The sequence below is a fragment of the Herpailurus yagouaroundi genome, unplaced genomic scaffold, assembly GCF_014898765.1.
Source record: "Herpailurus yagouaroundi ecotype Mexico unplaced genomic scaffold, PumYag 139, whole genome shotgun sequence".
Taxonomy (NCBI): Eukaryota; Metazoa; Chordata; class Mammalia; order Carnivora; family Felidae; genus Herpailurus; species Herpailurus yagouaroundi.
Genome location: NW_024412394.1, coordinates 4995384 through 5021800, shown reverse-complemented (window position 1 = coordinate 5021800; position 26417 = coordinate 4995384). Strand labels below are relative to the sequence as shown.

The window sequence follows — 26417 nt, the reverse complement described above, 5'->3', positions numbered from 1 at the left end:
GTCTCTCTCTCTCTCTCTCTCTCTCTCTCTCTCTCTGTTCCTCCCCCACTCTCACTCTGTCTCTCTCTCAAAAATAAATCAAGATTACAAAAAAAAATTTTTTTTAAGAGTATAATAATTCTTTTATCTATCTGGCAGTGTATAGGGGTTTATTCCTGAAGTTTTATTCTGTCTACTGAATTATAACTGTATCTTCTGAATTATTTTTCTTTTCTCTGTGCTTTTGGTCTCTCTTTTCCATGTTAGGATTTTTGGTGATCCTCGACTGGCTGTTCTCCTTCAAACCTTAGGCAATGAGAAAGCTGGTTGGAAGATTTTCGTATGAGGGTGGGTTTGCGGGCTTCCTTCTGGGTTATCAGACAGGGATTTGGTGTCTCACTGGGAGATCCCTGCCTGATCTCATTCAGGTCCAGCACAGCAGCTGCCTTCTGTTTCTTCTCACCGGAACACTCTTCCAGATCCACCTGGCCATTTACTCCGCTGGTGTAGGTCTTCGCTCACTTGTCACGTACCAGAGCGAGCCTCCTTAAATATGTTCTCTAAAAGCAGTGTGCACTTCTGAATCTGCTTACACTGCTTTACTTTTCTACTTAGCCCTATATTTGTCTCTTTCTCCCACTAGAATGTAGGCTTCTTGATGGCAGAGTCTAAAATAGGGCCTACTCCATAGTAAGCACTGAATAAGTATCTATGGAAAGCAGACTGGAGGGACAGGAAGAAAGAAACTGGATAAGTGGCTCTTGGTCTTTCCTCTTGGGCTGGTTAGAGTCTCCAGAGGGATCCTCCAGTGTCTTGCATGGGGATTAAGCCTGGATCACGGTGGCCTGAAAGCCAAGACAAGGAGGGTAGGGGACTGGAAGTCTCACCATTTGAGACATTCACTTCATGTAAATCCTTCTTCATAGACCCCTAGGTTCCCACCCTCTACTGTGCCTCGATCCCCTGGAGTAGACCCTCTCTGTTCAAGGACTCCAGAGTGAAATCTCTGTCTCCTGCCAAGGTGGGAGAGGGCTCATCCCTGCTGTAGAGGAGGAAGGAGAAGGGATATGGGGGGTCAATTTGCTCCTTTCACCTACTTTCAACCAGTTCTCGTAGTTGAGTCCCCTGTATAACCCCCACCTTCAAAGGTAACTGATAGTGCAGGGACATGAGCTTTTCTAGGGTTCTGTAGTGTGAATCTACTTGCTTCCTGTGCATTGTCTCTCAAGCGAAAACACAGAGAGGGTAATGTGTCTTCACTGTTTCTCTGCTTGGGGTGTGTGCGTGCGCACACGCGTGTGTGTTAGAACACATATATTTAATATTTGATATGATGCATATATTAGATTTCCTTACTGCCCTTTTAGTGGAGGGAGCAAAGATTAACCCGTGTGTTCAGTTTGCCATGTTTAACTGCCAGTGTGGCCCTGGCCATCTCCCCAGTGTTTACCAGGTCTGCTCCAAAAAAGTTCTGACCCTGGCATTCTCTTTATAGCATAGGCATCAGAATCACATAATTTTCCAGAACCTAAAAGACCAGCTTCCCTTGGTACAGGATCTACAGGACCCCCAGAGAAGGTAGGATGAGGCTTAGGATGGAAAGCCAGTCTCAGCTGAGTCCCGCTGCCTTCCTTTCTCTGGTGGCCCTTGTCACCAGAGCCATTCACACAAGCCTGGCACCTACAGATGGCCGCTGTACCCCTCCCCAAGCCGGCAGCTCTCCTGTCCTCTGCTCCCACAAAGACGCACGTGTCCTCGGAGCCAGCGGTGCTACCTGGCAAATCCACATGCCCACCGAGGGACTAACTCCACCTAGCCCCCTAAGTTTTATATTTGCACTTTGGTTAACTCCACCCCTGGTAAATTCTTTCTCGTATAAACACAGGCACTGTTTCACTGCCTTTCTTCTCCCTCTTTTTTTCTCTATTTCAAGAACTGTTTAAAATGCAGAAAAGAATAAGAAGTATTATAACATTCACTCACATACTCATCCCCAGAATTGACTGTAGTTAATATTTCTCACGTTCACTTCATCTTTTTTATTTTAATCAAAGAAATAAAACATTCCAGTTAATGATGAAGCCTCCTTTGTACTCCTGTCAGCAAACCCATTCCTCACCCTCTCTCTGAGACAACCACTGTCATGAACTCAGCCTATCTCCTTCCAGAATATTTAAGAATATTTTGTAAGCATGCTTGTTTCCATGAGTAACGTGTGCAGCTGTAGGGGTGGGGGGCACATTGTAGATGCAGTCCCCTGGCTTGCCTGTCAGTACGACCCCGTGTGTTCTCCATGTCTCCACGCTGATCTGTGTGGAGAGGAAGCACCTAGGGAGCCTCTTCTTCGCTCTTCCATACGTGTGAGTATGAAGACAGAACAGCAGCCGGAAGCCACTGAGCGCCCACCGTGTGCCAAACACCGTCGCTCCATTGAACCCTTCCGACCAGTTCACCACCATTGCATGTAGGGACCCAGAGGTCAGCCTGCGATCCGCTCACGCGCGTGATCTCCAGCTTGGCCTCACGGTACCAGCACATAAATGAGGTCTGAAACTCGAGGACCCAGGCGACAGGGATTAGTCAGTGCCCCAGCCTCTCGGTCAGAAAGTTCCTCACTGTGCCCTTGGGTGGAAGGAAAACAGACAGCCATTAAATCTGGCTTCTGTTGACTCTACACCTGGTGGCACTGGAATGTGGACAGATTGCCTCTCTTTCTGCCTCAGTGTCTCACCTCAGAAATGGGATTGCAGTTGGCTGCCTTGGTACCTAACAGATTGCTGGCAACCAGATGTGATAGATCATGATCGTGAAGCACTTTGTGACCATGCAGTGGTCTGCAGACAGAGGACAGCTCCTGGCCTACTTTTTCACTCCTAAACAGACCACCTACCGTATGCCAGCCACAGGCGCCTGATTGCATGCGCCTGACAGTACTTAATCCTTCGTCAAGCAGCAGCTTTAGAGAGACTGTTCTCGAGCTCTTGTTTTTCTGGCTTGTTTAATTACCACTATGGCAACAACATCATTTTCTTCCTTTTTTTTTTTTTTTTTTACTTCATATATATAGTATTTCAGCCTCATTATGGGTTAAATTGAATGTTATGGGTAGGTCTGGAAACCCAACCAAAATTTCTAACTTTATTTCTCTGGAAAAATTGCTTCCAAGCTTCAAACAACCAATTACAAGGGAAGCGTTGGAACACCACCAGTTTGTGAGTTGGGACCAATGCACTGTTGACATTGTTCTCTCCATAGTGCACAGAAGGATAGCTGATCTCCCCAGAGAGATCAGGAAGCCCCTAAGGGCCAGCACTACGTCTTGCGTGGATCCCCTGGAACACTCAGGTGTCAGGTTCAAGAGTATATTCAAGAAATGCTTGCATAATTCCTCCAAAGCCCAGCCACCTTGACTGCCTCCAAGAAATGGGTGCTGATGGGGTGCCATGGGTACCCCTGGGAACCTCTGCAGTAGTCAGTAAATCACATAGTAACAAACTTGGTGACTCCCAGATGAGGCCCAGGAAAGCAGTGTGTCCTGTCCAGACTCTTTTGGCTAATAGTAATTTAGTAGTAATAACAATACCATCTCCAGTAGTAATAACAGTACCATTTTTAGTGCTTTAGTACTTAGCACATGGTTCTAGATGTTTTATACTTGTTAATATATTTAATCTTTACCCAAAAAAGCTAGATATTTTTATTATCTTCATTTTACAGATGAGGAGCCTGAAGCCCAGAGAGGTTAAGCAGCTTGCCTAAGGTCACAGAGCTGGTAAAAGTGCAAAACTGAGATTCTGACCCAGAGCCCATGTTGTCAACCAGTGTGCCGTACCACCTCTAGTTCATGAAGGGCCAGGATCAAAGCCTCCTGTCTTGACTGTCACCCCCCTTGCCCTGCCCCGTTCCCCCCACTAGAAATATCTTGCATAATAATATAGCATTGGCATGTTCACTTGCTTCATGTCACGTGATCTGTGTTAAAACCTTGAGTAGTAGGCAGGACAGGTACTTTTCAAAAATGCTTACCTCTACATTCTACCAAATTCAGACAGTGCAGAAAAGTACAAAAGTATAGTAAATTTCTCTGGGAATTCTTTCATCCAAAGCTAAAATCCTGATCAACATTTTGACAAACATTCTTTCGGATCTCCCTCTGAACACATCTGTGTGTAGATACATATTTACACTCCCCGGTCCTCCGGAGCGCACTCCAGGTGAGGTTACTTCTGTAACCGGGGGGGAGCCTGTTCTTGAGCCTGCAGCTCAAGGCGGGGAGTGGTTCCTGTGGTCGAGAGCCCCTCCTGCGAGTAACAGCTTGGGACTTCAGTCCAGGGTAGGGCTTTCTGTTTTAGTGTACGTGCTCGAAGCAGAGACCACATATGCTTTGACACCCGTTGCTCCTGTGCAGACACTTCCTCCGTCACCCAGTCATGGCCGTGAGCCAAACTGGGTGCCATGCCCCTAAGACTCCGTTGCCTCCCTGGGCATGCTGCCTGCTAAGGAAGGGACTCAGGGTACTTGGCAAGGAGGCATATTTTATACAGCTGTCAGTAAAGCTCAATAAATATGGCAGTGGAGCCTCGTGTGGACTGAGTGATGGCTGTAGTTTCCTGGCGCTGTGAGATCGCGGCTCAGCAGCCGTCCTCCAGTTGCATGGTGATTGCATACACGGCCCCAACGTGACAAGGACTTCCGGGGCCACCTTATCATGTCCCCATCGAGCAGCATTTAAAGTTGTTTGCAAGAAGTTGAGGGGAAATGGGATCTGATACTTGGGTAGGGAGAGATGCTCATTATCTCACCCTAACCAGCATCCCTTCCTCCTGATATTTTGTTTTAGGGTCGGTATCCAGTTTTGCTGAAAATGAAATCATCTTGCAACTCTCAGGCTGTGTTAGTGAAAATGAACTCTAATGTGATTAGATATTAATGCGGTGTAATGGAGGATTGGTATTAAATTGAGGCCTTCTGATCTTATTACTCCACAAATGCTCCCTCCCGCTTGGGCTGCTGCCCTGCCAGCCCTGCTTCCCCAGGCACAGGCAGGGGGCACACGCGCCCAAGCCGTGAGCCCGCTGCCCAGGGAGCCCGGCTCTGCCCAAGGCGACTCCCGTGAGATCTCCCTCCCTTCACTGCCTTGGGCTCCCAGCCCTGTTGTGAGAGGAGGACAGGTGGGACCTCAGGAGGCATCATTTGGATCCCCCAGCACTCTCAGAGCCACAAGCATGTTGTTGAAGACCGTGAGCCAAGTTTTACCTCTATGTCCAGAAGCACGTAAGGATTTTTTTGATAGGCATGCAGCTAGAAATCTAAGAACACAGTCTGCACCTCCTCCACACCCAGCCCCTCTCCACTCCAGTCATTTTTCTGAAACCGATTGGAAGATAATAGTTGTCAGCGGCTGCTGTCACTTGTCCTGGCTCTGTCTCCCTTTCCTGGAGGGCTGGTCTGAGAAGCAGGCAGTGGCCCAGACTCAGTGTGTGCGTCCCTTAGGAACAGGGATGGGCCTCTGCTGCCCCACGCAGCGTGGACCCCTCGCTTCCTCTGACCTGCCAGAGGAAGGATGCCAGTCTGTCAGTCACACAGCTCACCTCAGAAGTGACAGGTTTGCCTGTGGGAGCCCAGGCCCGGGGTTGAAGCCCCACAGGGCCTCCCTCTGTAGCCCTGGCCCCAGCCCACGGGCTGCATCCCATCCAGCAGACTCACCAGGGGAGCCACGTGGGTGTGGGAGCAAAACACCCCCCACCCCCACCCCCACCCCCACCGAGGACATGGGCCAAGAGTGCAGTCTCTGGGGATGATCAGATGGCATCACCTTCACATATGAATGATAGCATTTTTGCAAAGAGAATGATTTTTCTTATGCTGTTTCCAGAAAACTGCTTTCAGAGGCACAGACTTTGCACACAGGATGGTAACGACTTTTTAATGACCTGAAGGGGCCTGGGTGTCCGGGCAGCAGTGAATCAATCTCAGTGGGAGGCTCACAGTGAGAGAGAAGATGGAACACCTGAAACCAAAGGGGGAAAAAAACAAACCACAAATACATATATTTTCTTTGGTAGCATTGCTTGGTAATTAGACAATTACAGGAAACAGCTTCCCAGCAGCTGGCATCTCCACTGTGTGAGCGGAGGAGGGATGGCAACAACTGTGAACTCCTCACATTTATTACAGAAAATATTATTGGAGTTTACAGTCGTGGGTGCCGAGCTCTCCTCCAGTGCATTCTGATGAGCTGTGAGCCTTAAACCAAGAGCAGAGCTCCTCCTCTCGGGGTTGCTTCAGAGCCTGCCTGGCTGGGCTTTAAAGCAGCTGTCTTTGAGCCCGCCCAGAGACTGGCAGGTCCTGAGAATAAGCCCTTGGGGGGATGCCTTTGGAAGCAGGAAAGGGGGGGGGGAGGTGGAGGCCTGTGGAGAAACTGCCTCTTCTTCCCCAGGTGCCACCACTTGCACTCATGGCAGTGAGCGAGCCCCTCCTCCCCCTCCCCTTGCCCTGCCCTGCTCAGTCCACATTCCTGCCCTGGTTCAAAACTCTCCTCCCAGAACCCACCACGCCTCTCAGGCGCACGCCCATTCAGCCAACAGGCCCGTTTCACAGATGAGGAAATGTGTTTTGTGAACTCTCACTGACCTTGATCACTTTTCAGCCTCACAATTGTTCCCTCGTGAACTTGGTCTGTACTTTGTGTGTGTTGATGGGGGAGCTTTATGTGAGTCCCAGGTTGCCTTCACAGAAGGCAGGGACACTACATACTGACTGCCTTCCTCAGGCACACATGAGGGAGAGCCCTGTTCCCATTCCCCTTCCCCACCCCCCGCCCCTGCCACCTCACAGGCCTCCTGAGGATGGAGGACAGGCACCCTCCTTCCTCAGCACCTGGCTCCCCCTGCCTGCCCACAGGGTTAACCGTACAGTCTAACCAGGCAAATGGTTGTGCTTCCTCTCACAGGTCCTGGCAATCTGTAACTTTTGAAAGACAGCCTGCCTCCTTCATCCGAATCGTGGGAACACACAACACAGCAAATGAGGTGAGGGTCTCCTTTCATGAAAGACGCTGTGCTGTTTCATGATGTCCAGGTAAATGCTACATCCCGAGTTAAGTGGAACTGTTTGTTCTCCCCGCTAATGGCCCGTTGTCCAGACAGCTCGGTACAGAGGAAAGTCCTGCTCCTGCACAGTGGGGATGTCATTATCATTTCTAGATGTCTCTTCACTGGGAAATGAAAGCCAACTCCTATGGCTTTGCTTACTCCCACCAGCCTCCCTATGGAATCGGCAACCACAGAGACCTTGAGAGGTCAAACAACCCGTCCTCAAGTCTTCTGCCCTCCCAGACGACAGCTATTTCAGAGGTCCCTCAGTGCTCTGAACATGGTGTTTAAGGGACCCCGGCCCCACGGGACCACCATGGAAGACAGTTGCTGGTTTTCTCTGCCTGTCTATTCTGTCCTGGGCCAGACTGCACATAAATGTTTGTGAGTGGGCCTGTTCCTCCACTGGTGTCCAGGTCTGGATCGTCCCAGCAGATCATGTTGTTTGTAGACGTCCCTTCATTTTTGGATTTAACGGGGGGAGAGTGGGCAGGTTGTTTCCCCCCCATTTTGGGTACCCACAGTCAGGGCAGCAGTCAGGTGATGGGTCTGAGCCTCAAACCGCCAGGCTGTTTTCTCGGGAATGTAAATGGCCCCAGAAAAAATGCACTGGATCCCTTGGATCAGGAAAGAGAAGACAGTGCCCTTGGTGAACAGAGAAACGAGGACACTTGAGTGTGAGGGAGGGCATGATCCATAATCACACTAGGACGGCAAGTGTAAACCAGACATGAGCCAGGCACGCCTGGACCGTCATCCCCTCGACAATATGGATTTCCAGTGAGCTCACAGGGGCACCTGCGGATTCAGTCACACCATTTAAGATGTGAATAGTGTCAGTCAACTGTAAGTTCATTACTTACCTTTTCTGTTCTTTGGGTGTTGAGTGAGCACTAGTGGCCACTCTGTTGATTTCATCTGCTTATTACACCCTTGCTTTTTATACAGTCATGAGTGTTGAGTGTGAACCTCTGAAGGACTGCTAGTTAAAGGCAGGAATCACAGGGTGCCTGAATGGCTCGGTTGGTTGAGCGTCCAACTCTTGGTTTTGGCTCAGGTCATGATCTCATAGTCCAGTGGGTTGGAGCCCCATGTCGGGCTCCATGCTTCAGCATGGAGCCTGCTTGGTATTCTCTGCTCCTCCCCCCACTCTCGTTTGTGTGTGTGCATGCTCTCTCTGTCTCTCTCTCTCTCTCTTTCTCTCTTTCTCAAAATAAATAAACTTAAAAAAAGACAGGAATCATAAGGAACAGGAAAGCTGGAACTCAAGAGGAAATGAAAGGCATCAAAATAGTAACCATTCTGTAGTTTTCACCTCAACATGGTATTTCTCAGCTCTACACAAGACTGGCTTCATGGGCATGTGACCAGGGCAGTTGTGTGAGGCTCCACACCCAGAAGGGGACTCTGTGCTTGGGGTCTATGTTCTCCAGCACCATCTTGAATTCTTCACAATTTTACCTGTGAATTTGTTTTCATAATGGGAGCCCCATGGGGAAGTGGGGCACTCACCAGGGGCCGGGAGCCTCAGTTTACACACAGGCCCACCTCTGCCCCCTCTCACCTTCCCAGGACAGGTTCTCAGCCACCCACTGACCCCTGGTACCTAGACCTGTCCAGCCTCCCCCCTCCTAGCCTGACCCATGCCTCCCACCACACTCCACTCCCCCTGGAGGCCCAGCGTGTTTGCAGGGAAGGTCAGGGTCTGGTGTGACTCTCACCTGAGTCACAGGATTGGGCCCCAGGCGCCTATGTCGGTCTGCCCCGGCCTCGGAGTCCCCTTGCCCAAGGGATTGCAACATTAAGTAGCAAAAGAAAACCCTGTGTCCAGTCAAGAGAGGAACTGTGGGAGAAAACATAAAGCTTTATTCCTGCTTTTTTGAACAGAAGGCTCTACATTTTCATTTTGTGCTGAGCCCTGCACATTACATAGCTGGCCCTGGGTTCGTGCATTGTGGTTGTCAAATCAGAATTCTCCAGAGCATACCAGGGTGTTTCTGGTACTTCAACTCACATTCTCCAAACTGAAAATATTGTGATAATTTATACTCATTTTGCCTTTTTATTCATTTGCATTTGCATTTTATTCATTTAGAACAGTGTGCCTACAGTGTGCTTCTTAGAGAGCAGAGCTTATAAACAGTAGTCTGAGACTTTCTCTCTTACCTCTTCGTTTCTAACCAAACCTGAAAATTATAAAAGTAAACAAATTGATATTTGTTAAGGCACAAAATTAAAGAACTCTAAATATCAGGTCATAAAAGCACTTTTTTTTTTTTTGATGAGGCAACAAAAGTAAATTTGAATCTGAATCAATGTATATTTGGGGCCCAAACCAAATACCCTATTTTTTTTATTTTTTTCTAATCTTTTTAAAAAATTGTAATTTCAGTAAAGTTAACATACAGTGTTATTATTAGTTTTAAGTGTACAATATAGTGATTCAACCGTCCCATACATTACTCAGCATATTTTTTAAATTTTGCCAATAAATCCCAATTTTTTTGCCACTTATACTTACATTAAGTTATGTGTTTTTTATTTACCAAATTGGAAAACAATTTAAATTTATCTTCACATAATAAATCAAGCTAAAATTGAATATTTTTCATGTGCAGTCACTTCTCATATAATACATCCCCAAAAAACAAACCAGTTCTGTCTTTAATCCCTACATGGGACTCTGCAGTCTAGTATTCCAGCAGAAGGAATTCTAGGTCCGAGAAGGCCAGGGAGCACTGGGATGTATCTAGGAGGGTCTCCCGGCACTGAGCCCCAACACTGTCACCTACCTCAGTAACCAAATGAGGAATAATTTCCCATTGCAGAACCCTAAAGTTGGAGTGCAAGACCTTCTCTTCCCCAATGAGTTTCCAGAACTGTCTATGCAGGGAACTCCAAGTACACTCACCAGCCCGTCTGTACAGGTTGACTAATTAACCGGTGATCTGTTGCATCTGGCTGAGCAGCAACTTGCCAGGCTGCCTGACTGAGTCAGTTATTGTTCAGGGAAAAAAGCCTCAATGTGGTGTTGCCAACTGGGAAACATCTGAAATCATAACATGAATAATGAATGGGATCATAAGGCAACACCCACAAACTGTCTTTCTCAGAGCACACAAGAAGACGCAAAAGTGCTGAATCTCCCTGAGTGTCAAGAATCTAGCACTCTCTCAGGGCCCCTGGGTGGCTCAGTCAGATGAGTGTCCAGCTTCGGCTCAGGTCATGATCTCATGGTTCGTGGGTTCAAGCCCCAGGTCAGGCTCTGTGCTGACAGCTCAGAGCCTGGAGCCTTGCTTCAGATTCTGTGTCTCATTCTCTGCCCCCACCCCCTTGCACTCTGTCTCTCTCTCTCAAAAATAAATATTAACCAAAAGAAATTTTTTTCTTTAAAGAATATAGCAGCTCTCAAAGCATTCTCTCCTACAGCATACTAGTTTTGGAAAAAGTATCACCTATCTTAGAGAACAGTGGGAATGTGTCTAAGTTGGGGTGGTGATGTTCAGAGGTGTGAGAGACAAGGCTGTAGTATGGGAAGAGGGGTGACTAAGGTTGGTGGGGCAGGACTCCTGGGGAAGGCAGCCCGGGAGGAGAGCCGTGATGGCACAGCCAGCCAGGGAAAGGAGGCTGGGGGCAGAGTCAGGAAACCAGGATGGCAGGGAGATGGGGTCCAGGGTAAGCCCATCTCTAGTCCCATGGAAGCCAGAAATCTGCCATCAGGATATTGGGGTCTGGGCCCCTCTGTCTCACAGTTGAGGGTGGTATAGGGAGAAGCAGAACTTCCTCAGCCTGTCACTGCTTGTTTGCCAAATGACACCTGTGGCCTTCATTTAGTCAGAAGCGGGACCTTTAGATACTGAATGTTACCAAGCCACAGGCTTTGTGCTAATTTCAAGAAGCGTAGATGGAATTGGTTTTGAGCATGTGTGGGTAACAGAGAAATGTGGGTAACTGCCACATCTCCCAGGGAAGACTGTTTTCTGCAGGTGCTGCCCCCTCCAGGGAGAAGGTCTGACGGGATGGCAGGGAAGGCCCAGCTCAGAGGTTCCTCTGACTTGAACACTCCTGGGGGGCGCGGGTGGTCTGTTTTGGCGGCAGGTGGAAAGTGGCCCACACAGTGTGTCAGTGGCTGGGGCTACTAGCAGCTTGCGGCTGTGGTGCTGGCACCTACCCCGACCCCGGATCCCGGCTGCTGCTGGAAAAGCAGAGGCCTCTGAGCTGAAACAGCCTGAGATTTCCTGCCCAGCGTGGGTGTGCGTCCCACCCCAACCAGCCAGGCCTTCCTGCACTCGAGGTCCGCCTGCGACCGCTGCATGTTAATTTCCCCGCTTCCCTGCGATTGGGCTCTCAGGTGACAGCAGCCTCAGCCACTGTGGAGGTTCAGATTTCTTGATCACCTGTTTTGGCACGCTTCTGATTTCCTGCAGCATTTCATCCCTTTCCTCTGGGAAGTGTGTGTCTGCTGCTGGCATCTGTCTCTCATCTATCCTTTGTGAGCACCGCAGCAATGAATTCATTTCATCTTTTAGCTACGTTTACGACTTCTGTCAATAAATTTCCCTAACGCTTACCTTACAGACTCCACCACTGCCTCGTGTGACCTCCCACTCCTCGTGTACTTGGCATCATCCTTGTCACTTATCTTCGCTTCTTACGCTTCCTCTCCCTCCCTGCCAGCGTGTGCTCTGTCTTCCCCTGCTCCGCAGTCTCCCTGTGCTTGGCGTGTTTCCCACACGGCTCGCGTTTCTCCCCTTTACCCTCGGTTGCCTTTCTTGCATGTCTTCTCTGCCCACTCGCAGGGTTTCCTTTGTCTTCTTGTCACGCTTGGCACTAGATGGCAGACACGTGTCTTTTAGCACGCCCGCCCTCTCATCCTGCTCTCCTTCAGTTGTTTCCATTTGTCTGATTCTCCCCAGGGCCAGTGGCCCGAAAGGTCCTCCTGGGCTGTTTTCCTCAGTCACGTTATGGTGGTCTCAGCCGCCAGTCTGGAAGTTGTGAGGTCGTTCCCGTGCGGTTGCCCGTCTTCCTCAACTGCTAATCAACTCTGCGTGTTCAGGAGGCAGGTACTGCTCAGCTTTCTGAGGCTCTCTTGTCTGGAAACGGTTGCAACCCGGGCCTTGTCAACAACACCACAAACGTCACGGCAGATCTCCAGTTTCAGCTCTGGAGACCGTGGAGGAGCCCTGCTGCTTTTGAAGCAGCACCTCGCGTGGACCCCTTCGTTTCCATTTCATTAATTATCGTAGCAGGGCCACAGAGGGACACACCTCCATCCTCAGAGGCCAGACGAGGTCCAGACGAGAGCTGTCTGCAAATCTGTCCGTGTATTAAAGGAAGTAGAAGTGGTACCTGTTTCTTCTTATGGCTTGGATGGGAACCCGGGTTTGAGAGCACGTTCTGGAGCGATTTTTCAGTAGGCAGAGAGCTCAGGGGCACAGATGGCCCCTGGGGGCTCAAAAAGACGATAGAAAAAACTAGCTATCTGCAATATAGAAAGACTGGGGTCCCGCTCCCAAGAAGCCACATGCAAACCTTTGCCAAGTCAACAGAAGCTGAGGATAGGGCTGATGGTCCATAGGCTGCTCTCAGGGTCCCACTTCACCTACTGTGTGTGTGCAGCTGAGGAAAGAGCCTGCGTCATATTTATCTCTGTATCCCAGGCACCTCGCATGGGCCTGGTGCGCATCAGCATAGAGCACCTGTCAGCTGCGCGAGTGAAGGAATTGTTCAGTCTCCCTTGTGCATCAGTCAGCCACGTAAAGGGTTCAGTAATACAGGTTCTCACCATCAAGAGACTGTGGTGGTCTAAGGCAGACTTTCTGTAGTCACAATGAAGAGTTTCTTCAACCAGTCACTTTTGTAAGTGGAAAGGTAAATAAGCCACATACCTCAGCATGTCCTAGTTCAAGGCCCTTTATAATGATTATTCTTATTATAAATTATAAAACAGGAGCTCATGTGTACTGAGCACTTACTGTGTGGCAGGCTCTATTCCAAACCCTTTAGGTTTATTACACTATCTAACCGTCATATGGAAGTAGATTCTACTCTCATTCGCTTTTTAAAAATGAGGTAGCTCAGGGGAACCTGGGTGGCTGTCAGTTAAGCATCCAACTTCGGCTCAGGTCACGATCTCATGGTTCGTGGGTTCGAGCCCCACGTTGGGTTCTGTGCTGACAGCTCAGAGCCTGGAGCCTTGCTTCAGATTCTGTGTCTCCCTCTCTCTCTCTGGCCCTTCCCTGTTCGTGCTCTCTCTCTCAAAAATAAGTACATATTAAAAAATAATAATAAAATATTTTTTTAAAAGTGAATTAGCTCAGTACCAAGTGTTGGCAAAGATGAGGAGCAGTGGGCAACTCACATCCAGCGCTGTGAGAGTATGACCTGCTGTAGTTGCCGAAGAGGATGGTTTGGTAAGATCTACTAAAGTTGAACATCTGCATGCCTGCCCTAAGACTAAGCATCTCACACTCGTGTGTGTTTTCTAAAGAAGCTCTTCTGCAAGAATGAAAATGTTCACAGCAGCACCGTTCGTCCATACCAGACCGAAGTGGGACACCACCCAGTCATCTGTCCAGGGAGATGGATAAGCCAAGCCTAGTACGTCATCCAGGGGGCTGTGATCTACATGATGAACATCACAGCATGCCAAGGGAAAGAAGTCAGATACAAAAGAATACGTAAATTAGGATTATGTTCTTAAAACTTCAAGAACAGGTAAAAGTAACCTATCACATTTGAAGATGTGGACACAGGTGGTAAAACTTAAAAAAAAAAAAAAAAGCAAAGGAATTATTATTATTAAAACCAGAATTGTGGCTTCCTCAGGGTGGGGAGGCTTGGATCAGGAAGGGCCGGCCATGTGGAGGGACCAAGGTACACCAGCAATGTTCCTGGGTTCTTGAAAGTTTGCGTGGCTTTCATTACATAGTTATTCAACAAGCTATGCATTTGCATTTGCGTGTACTCTTTGGTGCGTGGTTTTCACAGCCAAAATGTTTCAAGCAGAAAGGAAAATTTGATGAAGAAACTAAAGCCGAGTGATGTTAAGTGACTTGCTGTGTCATGCTGCTGGTGAGTGACAGAGTGAGGATTTGAATCCAGGTAATTGATCTTTTTTTTTTTTTTAGTCTGTTTTTGAGAGAGAGAGGGAGCGCGTGAATGCACAGAGAGGGAGGGGCAGGGAGAGAGAGAGAATCCCAAGCAGGCCTCACACTGTCAGCTCAGAGCCTGACACGGGGCCCAAACTCACAAACTGTGAGATCGTGACCTGAGCTGAGATTAAGAGTCGGACGCTTAACTGACTGAGCCACCCAAGGTGTCCCTGAATCCGGGTAATTGGTCTCTCAAAACATCCAGGCTGCTCTGTCTCCCACAAATGCATAATAAATAGTAAAGCCACAGAAGTGAGCCCATCTCTGCCGTGGCACAGTCAGACTTAGCAAGTGGCTTCTGTGGGCACACTTCCCGTGCCAGCCAGTGCCTAGGAGAGAAACCACGGCAGGGCCCTTCCTTAGAGGGATTTCAGCCTCGCGCCTGGTGGAAGTCAGCCACGTGAGGGGCGCCTGAACTCGTGGCACCGTGGAGGGCAGCCCGCGGCGGAGACGGCAGTGCGGGCTGCCAGCCCAAGCAGCACAGCTGGCGTGCGTGGATGCGGGGACCAGGTCCGGAGGAGGGGGTTTCCTCATCCGTGAAATGGGTCAGATGATCCTGGCCCTGGGGACCCCATAGACACGAACGAGATCGTGTCGTGGAGGGTTGCGGAGGGTGGGCGATTGCAGACTGCCCCGCGTGCTCCGTGCTCACCGTGGCAGAATAGCCGTCAGCTCACGAGCTTGCCGCAGGAGGGTCCTGCGCACGCCGGCACCAGCAGGACAGAGTGTCAGCAAGTGGCTGCTTGAGCTGCCCTCCAGGACCACTCAGCGCGGAGCCCGGAGTGAGGCAGAATTTATTTACAGGCTTCTGTCAGGCCGGTGAGTGGCTGTGGGTCCCAGTGCCATCCTCGTTCCCATAGCAACATGTGGCTCTAGTGAAGGGAAAAAAACAAAAACAGGGAAATGGGCTCTTTAGAAACAAAACAAAACGAAAAAGGCTCCTTCCTGGCCTGGTGATAATTATATCCCAAAAACCCCCACCAGGTCTGATCACTCCCTCTCTGGTCCCCCCAGGATTTCCCCAGCAGCATCCTCCGGAGGCTGTGCTCTAAGCTTCCAAAGGCAGGTGCACGTCACAGCAGTCATAGGCTGGCTCTCAAGGCCAGAACTTCCGGTCGGTCAGCACCAGAACTGAAGCAGACATCCCAGCGGCAGAGACGCAGAGAGATACAGAGAAAGTGGACCAGTGAGCCTCTCCCTCGGAAGACCTACAGACAGAGACACAGTGTCAGCCCTCAAACTCCCACTTCTGTCAGGGAGAAGGAACCGGGCCATCTGGGGGCGTCATGTGGCAGTGATGGGGAAGGGATGTGCACAAAGAAAACCTACTCAGGAAGAGAAATAACGAGCACAAGCCAGGTTTCAGGTGGCACCTGGATGCCCTGTGGGGTATATGTAAGATGGAGGTGGTATTTGCAAGGGCGGGACCAGGTGTGGGCCAGAGACCAGGGAAGCACAGGAACAGCAGGGCCTGGGCATGGGGACAGGCAAGCCAGCCTGGCACCTAGGAGTTTGCTTAATTAATAGAGGCTTTGCCTGGGTCCCGCACTATATTGTCCTTTTTTATTTTTAATGTTTATTTTTGAGAGAGGGGTGAGGAGCAGAGAGAGAGAGACAGAGGATCTGAGGCAGGCTCTGTGCTGACAGCAGAGAGCCCGATGCGGGGCTCGAACCCACGAACAGTGAAATCATGACCTGAGCCGGAGTTGGATACTAATTATGAGCCACCCAGGTGCCCCTCCACCGCACTTCTTGAGAGCAGAGACAGTGTCATGGTATCTTCGTGTCCTAGCACCCAGCCCCGTGCCCCACACACAGTGGCCCCTCCATAAATCAGACTGAGGGCCATAGCTACAGTGCAGTGTTCTGAGGAAAATAAGCTCTCAGGAATCACCTGTGACAACTTGCATCTGAGGAACGAGGGGGAGCTAAAGATTGCACCAGGCTGTCATCCCCCTGACCTTGGAGAATGGCAGGGCTGTGGTGGCTGGGGGAAAGTCTGTGGAAGCATTTAGTTACAAGACACTGTAGGGCACAGTGAGCGGGAGTTACAGGTGCCATCCACACAAAAATGTGGATTTAAGGAGTACACATGTAGCTCGCAATCCAGGTCAAGTACCTCAGAAGCCGGGCTAAGAAGAAAGGGCTGGAGAGGGTCTAGAAGTAAGCTCTGAGAAATAACCCTGATGTGCAGGCTAGCAAAGTAGGGAACGAGCGGAGGAGGAGAGAGCAGAGGGTGGAAGGAAGGGAGGGAGGGCCTCGTGGAGTGTGGCCCAGGAGACCCCAGCACTGGTGCCAGCCTCACCCCCCCCCCCCCAACAAGTCACTTCACTCCCTGGCTCTCAGGACACTTGTCTTTGAAATAAGGAGAGTGAATTCGATCTTAAATCCGGTCTCCTTCCCAGTGAGACCGAAAAAGCAGGAAGATACTTAATTTGTAGCATAATTACAAAAGAAGACCTGTTCTAGGCATCTTTATTCTTAAATGCCTATTATGGAAGACTTGCTTGGGAAGAGGGAAAACGACCCAGCAGTGAGCACGTGTCATTGCACTTACGCTGCCATCCGCAAGGTCCTCGTGTGTGCCGTGCTGCAGCCGCACCGACTCGGCACCAAACCACTGCCCTGGGAGGCGGCGCCCGAAGAACCTGAGTGGGTGAGGCGTGGGGCCTCCCAGCAGCGAAGAAGGGAGCTAACCCGGCTTGTGAGGATAATCTCGAATGGCGTCCTAGTGCCGAGCCAGCAGTTAGCAGCCGGCCCGAAATCTCCAAGCAGCTGGGGCTGCGACGCGGAGCAGTCACACATCACCTGGAGGAAGTGAAGAACTTTCCCGGAAAGCTGGGGCTAGGCATGCCGGCCTTCCAGGGCTAGTGGCCACAGACAGACTCTCCCTTGATGTGGGAAGGGGGCCTTGGTAAGGCCACACCTGCCAGGCTCTGCCTGGGAGCTAGAACATTTCCCGTTTCTGTTTCTTAGTTTTTCAAAAATAAAAAGAAGCCACTAATACTCCAGGGCCAACTTAATTACGAAGAGAGAGTAAATCGCTCTCCCTGGAACTCTGGAGTGTGCACACATCAAAAACGGTAACTGGGGATTGTGGGGTTGCCTGTATTGATAGGTAGTGGAAAGACTCTTTTTCCAGAACCTTCCAAGCAGTGAAGTTCCAGGGATCTGTGGGTGCCCTGGCCTACATGAATATGGGAAAGTGATACTGGAAAGTTTAAAAACTTGCCATATAAAAGCAGTGTCACCAAGAAATGTACTTCTATATGTATTAGGATTAAATATTTGTGCAAAACGATGTTGGCATCCTATCATCCGTAAGCAACGCTGAAAAAGTATTGTTCAGAATCTGGAAATGTCTCCCTCTGAAGAGGGTTTCTTAACTGAAAACAATGGTTTGGGCTGTTCAGATGTACAATTACAGAACTTTTGTTTATAAAACGGGGTGTTTTGTCGGAGACACTTGGACTTCATTTTTAAAGGAACAAAAAGTAAAACATCCCCGCAGCCTACAGAGGGACTCTTGACCTCTGCCCCTGAGGTGAGTGTAAGAAAGATGTCAGTTGTCACCAGCGTCAGGATCTGTCAATGCTCATTGAACGCGCAGTGGGTGTGGGGTGAAGAAAGATCGGCAGTCTTCAGGGTGGCATAATTCAGAAGCCATGTCTCTGTGTCTGACTTACGGGCAGATATCACTGAGAGGTGGTATCTATTTTATAAAGATATGTCACCTTGGAAATGTAAGCTGAAAGCTTGGGTCAGGAATCCTATTTGTATTGGTTGGCATGAAAGCAGTCTGTGAAAATTACTCAGGAGAAACCAGAAAAGCAAGGTAGAGCCACGGATCAACATTTATTAAATTTTCCCAATTTCTGCTACAGTTCACGGCGGACTCTTAGTGCAACTTGGGAAAATTAGCAGAGGCTTCTCTGCTTCTAAAACCCTTGAAGATGTGTCGAGCACAACGTGCTTGGGGAGTCCCTGTAATGAAAGGCGGCAGACAGCGGCCAGCCGAGGAGCCAGCCCCGTCACCGAGAAGAGGCCGGAGCGTTTGTGCTCATCCTTTCCAGGGTTCACAGGGAAAAAGAACACCCCAGACTATCTCAAACATGTCGAAAATTATGGCTCCCAGAGAGGAAAGGCAAAGTGATAATAAACAGCAGCTACCAAAAAAAGGACACCCGGATAGCGACTAAGGCTGTGTCGGATTCATACACACGACTACATTCCAAATTAGCCGGCTCCTCTCCAGGGATAGATCCAGAGGCCATTGAAGCTGGTTCAGCGAAGGTGCCCCTTTGTGAGCGGCGGCAATCAAACAGGCTAATGGGATACATGATTGCCGAAAAGGGGAAGGGAAAATGATGCGGCGGCGGTCGTAATGGTTTTGCATAAATCAGTAGTGCGACTCTGCCCTGTATGCCTCATTCACTTTTGGTCACGTCGTTTCCGAGGGGTATTGCAGTCGGTATTGCAGTCTTGGGAAGGTTCGCAGGAAAGAAATTGAATTGCACAAGCTTCTGAGTGAAGAGAAACTCAGAACCTGGCTGTTCCACCTAGAGGGAGGCCAGAGGTGCACTTGGGCAGAGCAGCCTGAGGGTGTGGCAGGCAGGTGGCACACTTCCGATGGCACCCCGCACCCCCGAGCCATCGCTCCCTCCCCTGGTTTCTGTGTATGTAAGAGCAGGGGCCCTGCGGCAGGAGGAGGGAGGCGCTTCAGGCCCCTTCCGACCAACGCGACCCCCGAGGAAGGAGCCAGTTTCCCCGCAACAGGCTCGCCTTCCACCCCCGCTCCTGAGAACAGTTAGGCCCCCTCTCTGGGTGCCCAAGGTCCCGACGGGGGGAACCCCAGTTTTGCACGAGATGATGGTGGTGAGGTGCCGTAGCCCAGGACGTGGTGGGTGTTGGCTTTGTACTGTGTTAGGTTCAGCTGGCGGGTGGGTGGATCCTCAACCACAGCCCAGCCTGCGCACTGTTCTGCAGACGGGTGAGCCGGCTCAGAGCTGCTTGGCCCTGAGGCAGAATGCCATGACGCACGTGACCCTGGGCACACTGCTGCCTCCTTTGCAGAACGGTAAACTCCTACAGGCAGGGGCACCCCTGCTTCGCGCCTGGTCAGTGTTTGTGCTCAGTGGGGCAGTTGAAGTATGAAAAACAAAAGCAGGGAAAGGATCTGAAGATGAGGACGGGCCCTCGGAGGCAGGCTGAGCCAACGGCTGTTCGAAAATGGAAGGCTCCAGCCCCCTGGGGCCCGCTGCTGCCATCTCTGCCCTCCCAGAGAATCCCTGGAGCCTTTTCTTTCCTGTGTCGGTCTCACCTCATCTGTTACCCAGTTCTGTTACTCTTCCTTTAAAAAGGACTCTTTCTGTTTATCCCAGATTGCTAGTCTACATCAGGGGGGTTTCAGTGTTTAAGGGTTTGTTGTCATCTACCCTCCTCCTTTAACCACTTTTATTAGTTGTCACCATAAACATGTATTTCTTTTGTAGTATTTTAAATTTAGTCCCTTTTCAAGAGTCTCTTCTGTCCAGAGCCCCTGTCCCCTGCTCCCCACCCAGGTCTGGCCAGTCCCTCATGGTACTGCCCTGGGCCGTGACCCCACTGCACCCAGCCTGCACCCTCCTGCTCTCTCCATCATCACCCTCCCCGCCAAGGCTAGAGCTACAGTAGCCTCCCCTCTCCTGCTGCGCCAAGGGCTCCCTCCTCTGGCCTTTCCTGCTTGGCTGCCTCAAGCTTCCCGACTCAGCTCTGGCATCTCCTCCCCCAGGAAGCATTTCCGACTCCCCCGGGCCGGTTGGGACCCCACCACACCCTCATGGCTCCCTGTAGGCCCAGAGCCATTTGCCTGTCCCCTGAGGTGTCTGCTGTCCTCATCAGATGATGCACCCTCTGAGGGGCCAGGACCCGCATGGTGGGCATGCAGGTGGTGCATCATAAGTGTTGTGGAGTGAATGAAGGCACTCAAACCTCCTGACCCCCAAACCCCATTCACCCGGTTCCTCTAGTCACACCTGCCACTTGCCGCCTATGTGGGGCTCGCTCTGTCCTCAGCGCCTGGCACGCAGAGGCACCCTTCACTTCCTGACTCCCGCCCGCCCTTTGCCTGCTCATTCTGATTCCCACTGCACGTTTTACCTCTTCAGTGACTCCAGTCTCTGGGTAAGACTTACCCATCTTTCCATTTGTAAAACACCCTTTTCCACTTAAAATCCTCACTACACCAGTTTGTGACTTAATAAAATTAACTGTTTCTTGTGTGCTGCCTTTGAATCTGGCAGAGCCTGCTCGGCTCCCTGGAGATGCTCAGGGAACCCATGGTAAAGTTAATTGGTCCTTCAGCGACACTCAGGATTCCAAGTCCCAAACTGAAGCTCAGCTCAGAGGTGGCCCCATCCCCCCGGTCCGGTCACATGTGCGCCCACCCCGGGGCCGCATGAGCACAGTCAGGCAGCTGGGATTTCCACGGCCTCCAGTCTGCCCTATCTCAGGTGGAAGGACTGACCACTGGTGGCAGGGGAGCAGCGGCTATGATTTCTCAGGGAGGAATAGCCGGAGCAGAACACAAAACAGCCAGTGGAGATTCGCTGTCAGCATTGTGAGGTGTGTTGGGAGTAACAGCCGTTTGCACTATTATTTTAAAACAGGTGGGTCAAAGGGGCTAAAGACGGTTGTGCAGTCAGCATCACCCAAGTTAAGAAAGAAATGCAGGCTAGGAGCGGGAATGACAGTGGAAATGAGGGCAACAAGAAGCAAGCCAGCAAGCATTCATTAGGCACCCACTCCATACAGTCTTCCCAGGCTTCACCAGCACCATGCAGAGCAGATGGTAGCGTCGCTGATGTGGACCCTTTCCGAGGTGAGAGCCATGTTCTGAAGGACCAGCTTGTTAGCGCCCAGCCTCACTGAGAGTTTTTTCAATTTTATCTTTCAATCCAGAATTTGTACTGACGTGTTTATCATTGTGCAAGGGCTGCATGGGAGAAAGGGCAACCACACCTTGGTCCTTGAGTTGCAAGGTTGCAAGGTGGGTAGACAGAGGCAGGAGGGGGCCGGGCTTTGGTAGGGAGCCTAAAGCCTCGCAGGGCCTGTGGGGCAAGAGCTCACCCAGAAATTAAGGACACTGAGGAGAAGGAGGGGGATAAGTCTCAAGTCAGTGCAGGGATTAGCATCAGCTCAGGGGCCTGAGGGATAACCTCTGGAGATCGGGGCTGAGAACGCAGGCGATGGGATTACACAAATAACAGCACGATGGGACAGGAAAAGGGCTCAGGGTTGGAAAGGGGAAGGTGCAGTAAGTACAGCATGTTCAGAACATTTCCCTCTCAGAGGGTGGAGATGTGGGCTCTGGGGACAGAGTGTGACCGGTCGGTCGGACTGAGAAAGAGAACAGGATGTTTGCTGGCTTAGGAAAAGCTTCAGGGAGGGGCTTGGGAGAGGGGGCTGGGGTGGGGGTGGGGCTCCAGGCAGCAGAGGTGTGCCCAACAGCACCATCCCCTCCCTCCGAACTCCCCACCCCCTCCTTACTTGGAAAGAGGAGTGTTCATAAAGCCAGAGGACTGTCGATAACCCACCAAAAGATGGTCTGGTCACTTGAAAAGCTGTGAGAACGTTACATTGATGGAGGGGAATAGATGGATAGCTGCTACCAGGAAGCTGTTCAAATTTGCCCTGCATGGTACAGGTCAGAGCCAATGGCCTAGACAGTTTAAAATCCCCATGAAAGGCTCTCCCATTGAACTTTTGACCAGTAAGCACCTGCAGATGGGCCCAAGCAGAGAGATGTGCTAGAACAGGCAGAGGAAGGAAAGAGAGGAAAGGAGGCACGGGGGTACTGAGGGCAGCTGGCACCATGAGGCCCCCAGGAAGCACCATGGTGAGGACAGGGCCACCTGAGCTTCGGGGAGTGGAATCTGCTCGCTCTGAGGGAGACCGGCTTTGCCAAAATGAACAGGATAGACCTGAAGACATATGGCCTCAGTCTTCACGTTAGAGTTTGAGATGTGAAATTTGAAACAGCAGTAGATAAATGAATTAAAGTGGGAATGTGGAGAAAATAGTGATGCAGGAAGGTAAGCACAGAATTTATAATCTCACAGTTGATATCACATTTGCCTTCTGTGAATTTGATTCTACAGTAAAAAGGGTGTGTGTGTGTGTGTGTGTGTGTGTGTGTACATGCACATGTGTGTATGTGTGCACGATGCATGTGCATGCACACACTGGAGCCATGGAGGACATAGAGCCCCCGGGACAAAGGAGAGATGGTTCCTCGTCCACCCCCCGCCCCCCACCCTCTGCTTGCACTTCCTCCCTTGGGGAGAGAAACAGGTGCCCACCAGCCCTGCCCCACATCCTGCCCACTCCCAGGATACCAGTGCCATATCCACTACAGATGGACCCTCATCCAGGAGCAGACTCACCAAACATGGGCAGATCCAGAGTTGAATGGCTCCTCTCCAGCCAGCAGGCCCAGGGAAAGAAGGGGTGGACCCCCATCCAAGGGAGCAGGGGTTGCAGTTCTCCAGGAAGCACTGGGTGACCAGGGAAGGGCCGGGAGTGTGCCATGCCCCTATGCCCCTGTGGCACACAGCCTGCCTTGCACGCTGTCTGCACAGGCTCCAGGCTCCCACCAGCCCTTCGCATGAATATCACTACAAAGCAGTTACACATTCAGCGTCTGCAGCCAAGTTCAGTGGTGACTTTACAAATTTCACCACTTACTTCTTTAAGCAGAAGCCTGGGGATGAGAGGGAGAACGAGGTGTTTGTCCAGGATGCTTGGATCTAGCGGCTGGGCTTCTGCCCCGTCGGTCCCCCAGCCTCAGTTCCTGTCCCAGCCCAGCCTAGCATACCAGTTTGTTTAAGACTCTCTTGTGCCATCAGGCCCCTCGGAAAATGGGACTCACCCCTAAACCCCATTCCAGGTGAGGCTTCATCTGCCCCTATAGCCTCCTTCCCGTCACCCTCCTGCCTCTCGCTGGGATCCACCACTGCCAGAGCCCTCCTCACCTCTCAGTTTCCCCAGGGAGCCTGTGCGGCCCCTCTTGCCTGGGCTCCACCAGATGCCTGGGCTCCACCAGATGCCTGGGCTCCAGCCTCCTGTGCCAGCTCATCTCAGAAGTCTGGGACCCCTCTTGGATTTGTCCCACTTTGCCGAACTTCACCTCTAACAAGTAACCAAGATCAATGTGTGTTTCTCTTTAATCACCTCATGGGCTGTAACTCCTCTCCTTGGCCTCTTTGACCTCCCGCCCAAGGCTCTCACCCCTTGTTGAGGACAGCGTGTGGGCCCCAAGCTGACCACCCTGCCCTCATTGCCAGATGAGTCTTTTCAAATATCCCAGGAGCACATCACCAGCACGGGTCCTTTTGAGGTCAGTCTTTGTTGTTGGATCTGATGTACAGGCCCAGCTCTGTGGGACATGGGATGAGCATGTCGTGGGATGTTCCTGCCCCAGAGACCTCGCTGGCCCTGCTGACTCGGATCTTTTCCTCCGACATCACTGGGCCCTTTCCTCCCCTGTGTTATTCCCCTTGCCTGGAACACTTCTAACCCCAGATGCCCTCTCCTTCCCTCCAGGCCATGCCTATTAGCTTTTTTTTTTTTTTTTTTTTTTTTAAATATGAAATCTATTGTCAAATTGGTTTCCATACAACACCCAGTGCTCATCCCGAGCGGTGCCGTCCAATATCCATCACCTACCCTACCCTCCCTCCCTCCCCCCATCAACTCTCAGTTTATTCTCAGTATTTAAGAGTCGCTTATGGTTTGCCACCCTCCCTTTTTTTTCCCCTTCCCCTTCGAGTCTCCTAAGTACAGCAGTCGTGGCCTTCAAACATTTTGTTCACTTATCCCATAAAAGAACTTTGGAAAAAAGTAATCCTTTGAACATTTAAGGTTGAGAAGTGAGATACTAAGTTTAAATACAATTATTTTTATAAATAGGTTAAAAAATAAACATTTTATAAGATGGAAGATGACCAATTACTAGGAATAAATATTTGGTGACATGATTTTAACCAATTCATTAAATAAGGCATACTAAATCTGAAAGTCATTGTGCAAAACTTTTACTCATGGGCCTTAGCCAGTGTATCTTGAAAATGTTTTAGTTCTGGAAAAATCCCAGTTACATTTAAAAAATTACATGAGGCACGAATACACTTGAGCGGGTCTTCACCCTCAGAGGGGCCAGGAGGTGTCAGGGCTCCTTGCTGAGGGCAGGTGAGGGGGCTGTGCTTTCCTTCTGTGAGGTGGGGAAGGGTGTTGTGAATTCAGTCATGTTCTTAGTGTTGGAAAATACAGATATTGAGGATCTGGAAACGGATTCCCTCAGAACCGCCAGCTTGCTCCTTGGAAAGTGGATCTGTGTACCCCACACCAGAGACCACCACTGCAGAGGATGTGATTCCTCCCCTTCAAGAGTTCAGGGCAGGCCCCAGGGGGCTAGAACCCCAGAAGGATATGGTTGTTAGTGAAGAAAGGAACTTCCGTGTGCGCAGGGGAGGGTGTAGGTTAGCTTCCCCAAAGGCCCACCTCTGACAGAGTTCCTGACTGTCCCCTGTCACTATACCCCCAGCTCACACACCTTCTGTTTCACAGTGGGTATGTTAGGCGCTCTCTCTCTCTCTCTCTCTCTCTCTCACACACACACACACACACACACCCCATGCTGTGTATTCTCAGGGTCGGCCATGCCTCCCCCTTATTTGCTGAGCTCTGTGCTGTGCCCTGTTCACATAATAGTTGGCCCAACACTGAGTACAGAACTCGGTCGTGCTGCCAGGTAGCAACCTTTTCCTGGCTCCTGGGGGTGGCCGGCTCTTCCATGTGAGGGTTTCTTTTCCTTTTTTTTTTAAATCTAAATCTTAGTTAACATACAATGAAATATTGGTTTCAGGTGATTCATCACTTACAACACCCAGTGCTCATCACAAGTGCCCTCCTTAGTACCCGTCACCCATCTAGCCCACCCCCCACCTCCCTCCCTCCATCAACCCACAGTGTGTTCTCTATCGTTAAGAGTCTCTTGTGATTTGTTTCCCTCTCTCCTCTTTTTCCCCCCTTTCCCATGTGTTCATCTGTTTTGTTTCTTAAATTCCACATATAAGTGAAATCATATGCTATTTATCTTTCTCTGACTGACTTATTTCCCTTAGCATAATACACCTAGTTCCATCCACATCATTGCCAATGGCAAGATTTCATTATTTTTGATGGCTGAGTAATATTCCATTGTATATATACCACACCTTCTTTATCCATCAGTCAGTGGACATTTGGGCTCTCTCCATAGTTTGGCTATTGTTGATAATACTGCTATAAACATTGGGGTGCATATGTCCCTTCGAATCTGTATTTTTGTATCCTTTGGGTAAATACCTAATACTGCAATTGCTGGATCATAGGGTAGTTCTATTTTTAGTTTTTTGAGGAACCTCCATACTGTTCTTCAGAATGGCCACACCAGTTTGCATTCCCACCAACAGTGCAAGAGGGTTCCCCTTTCTCATCCTCACAAGCACCTATTATTTCTTGTGTTGTTGATTCTAGCCATTCTGACAGATATGAGGTGGTATTTCATTGTGGTTTTGGTTTGTATTTCCCTGATGATGAGTGATGTTGAGCATCTTTTCATTTGTCTGTTAGCCATCTGGATGTCTTCTTTGGAAAAGTATCTATGTCTTCTGCCCATTTCTTAACTGGGTTATTTGTTTTTTGGGTGTTGAGTTTGGTAAGTTCCTTATAGATATTTGATACTAACCCTTTATCTGATATGTCATTTACAAATATCTTTTCCCATTCCATAGGCTGCCTTTTAGTTCTGTTGATTGTTTCCTTTGCTGTGCAGAGGCTTCTTATCTTGATGAAGTCCCAGTAGTTCATTTTTACTTTTGTTTCCCTTGACTCTGGCGACGTGTCTAGTAAGAAGTTGCTGTGGCCAAGGTCAAAGAGATTGCTGCCTGTGTTCTCCTCTAGGATTTTGATGGTTTCTGGTCTCACATTTAGGTCTTTCATTCATTTTGAATTTTGTGTGTGTGTATGGTGTAAGAAAGTGGTCCAATCTCATTCTGCATGTTGCTGTCCAGTTTCCTTTTTTTTTTTTTTTAATTTTATTTTAATGTTTATTTTTGAGAGAGAGACCGAGAGTGAACAGGGAAGGAGCAAAGAGAGAGGGAAACACAGA

At 50.0% G+C, this 26417-nt stretch overlaps 1 protein-coding gene and 1 long non-coding RNA gene across 4 annotated transcripts in view; one reads left to right on the top strand and one right to left on the bottom strand.

Moving 5' to 3' along the window:
• The window catches only part of BTBD9 (BTB domain containing 9), a 417923-nt gene that overhangs the window by 388926 nt on the left and 2580 nt on the right, over positions 1-26417 (top strand). For all 3 annotated transcript variants that reach the window (XM_040473393.1, XM_040473392.1, XM_040473394.1), the window contains one exon: positions 6932-7010. In XM_040473393.1, the coding sequence (XP_040329327.1) occupies positions 6932-7010 (79 nt within the window). The remainder of the gene's footprint in view (positions 1-6931; positions 7011-26417) is intronic.
• LOC121029394 (uncharacterized) lies at positions 3290-11740 on the bottom strand. The gene is made up of 3 exons (XR_005789708.1): positions 11645-11740; positions 9985-10122; positions 3290-5989 (listed from the first exon to the last, which is right to left on the bottom strand). It is a non-coding gene; the product is annotated as an uncharacterized LOC121029394 (long non-coding RNA).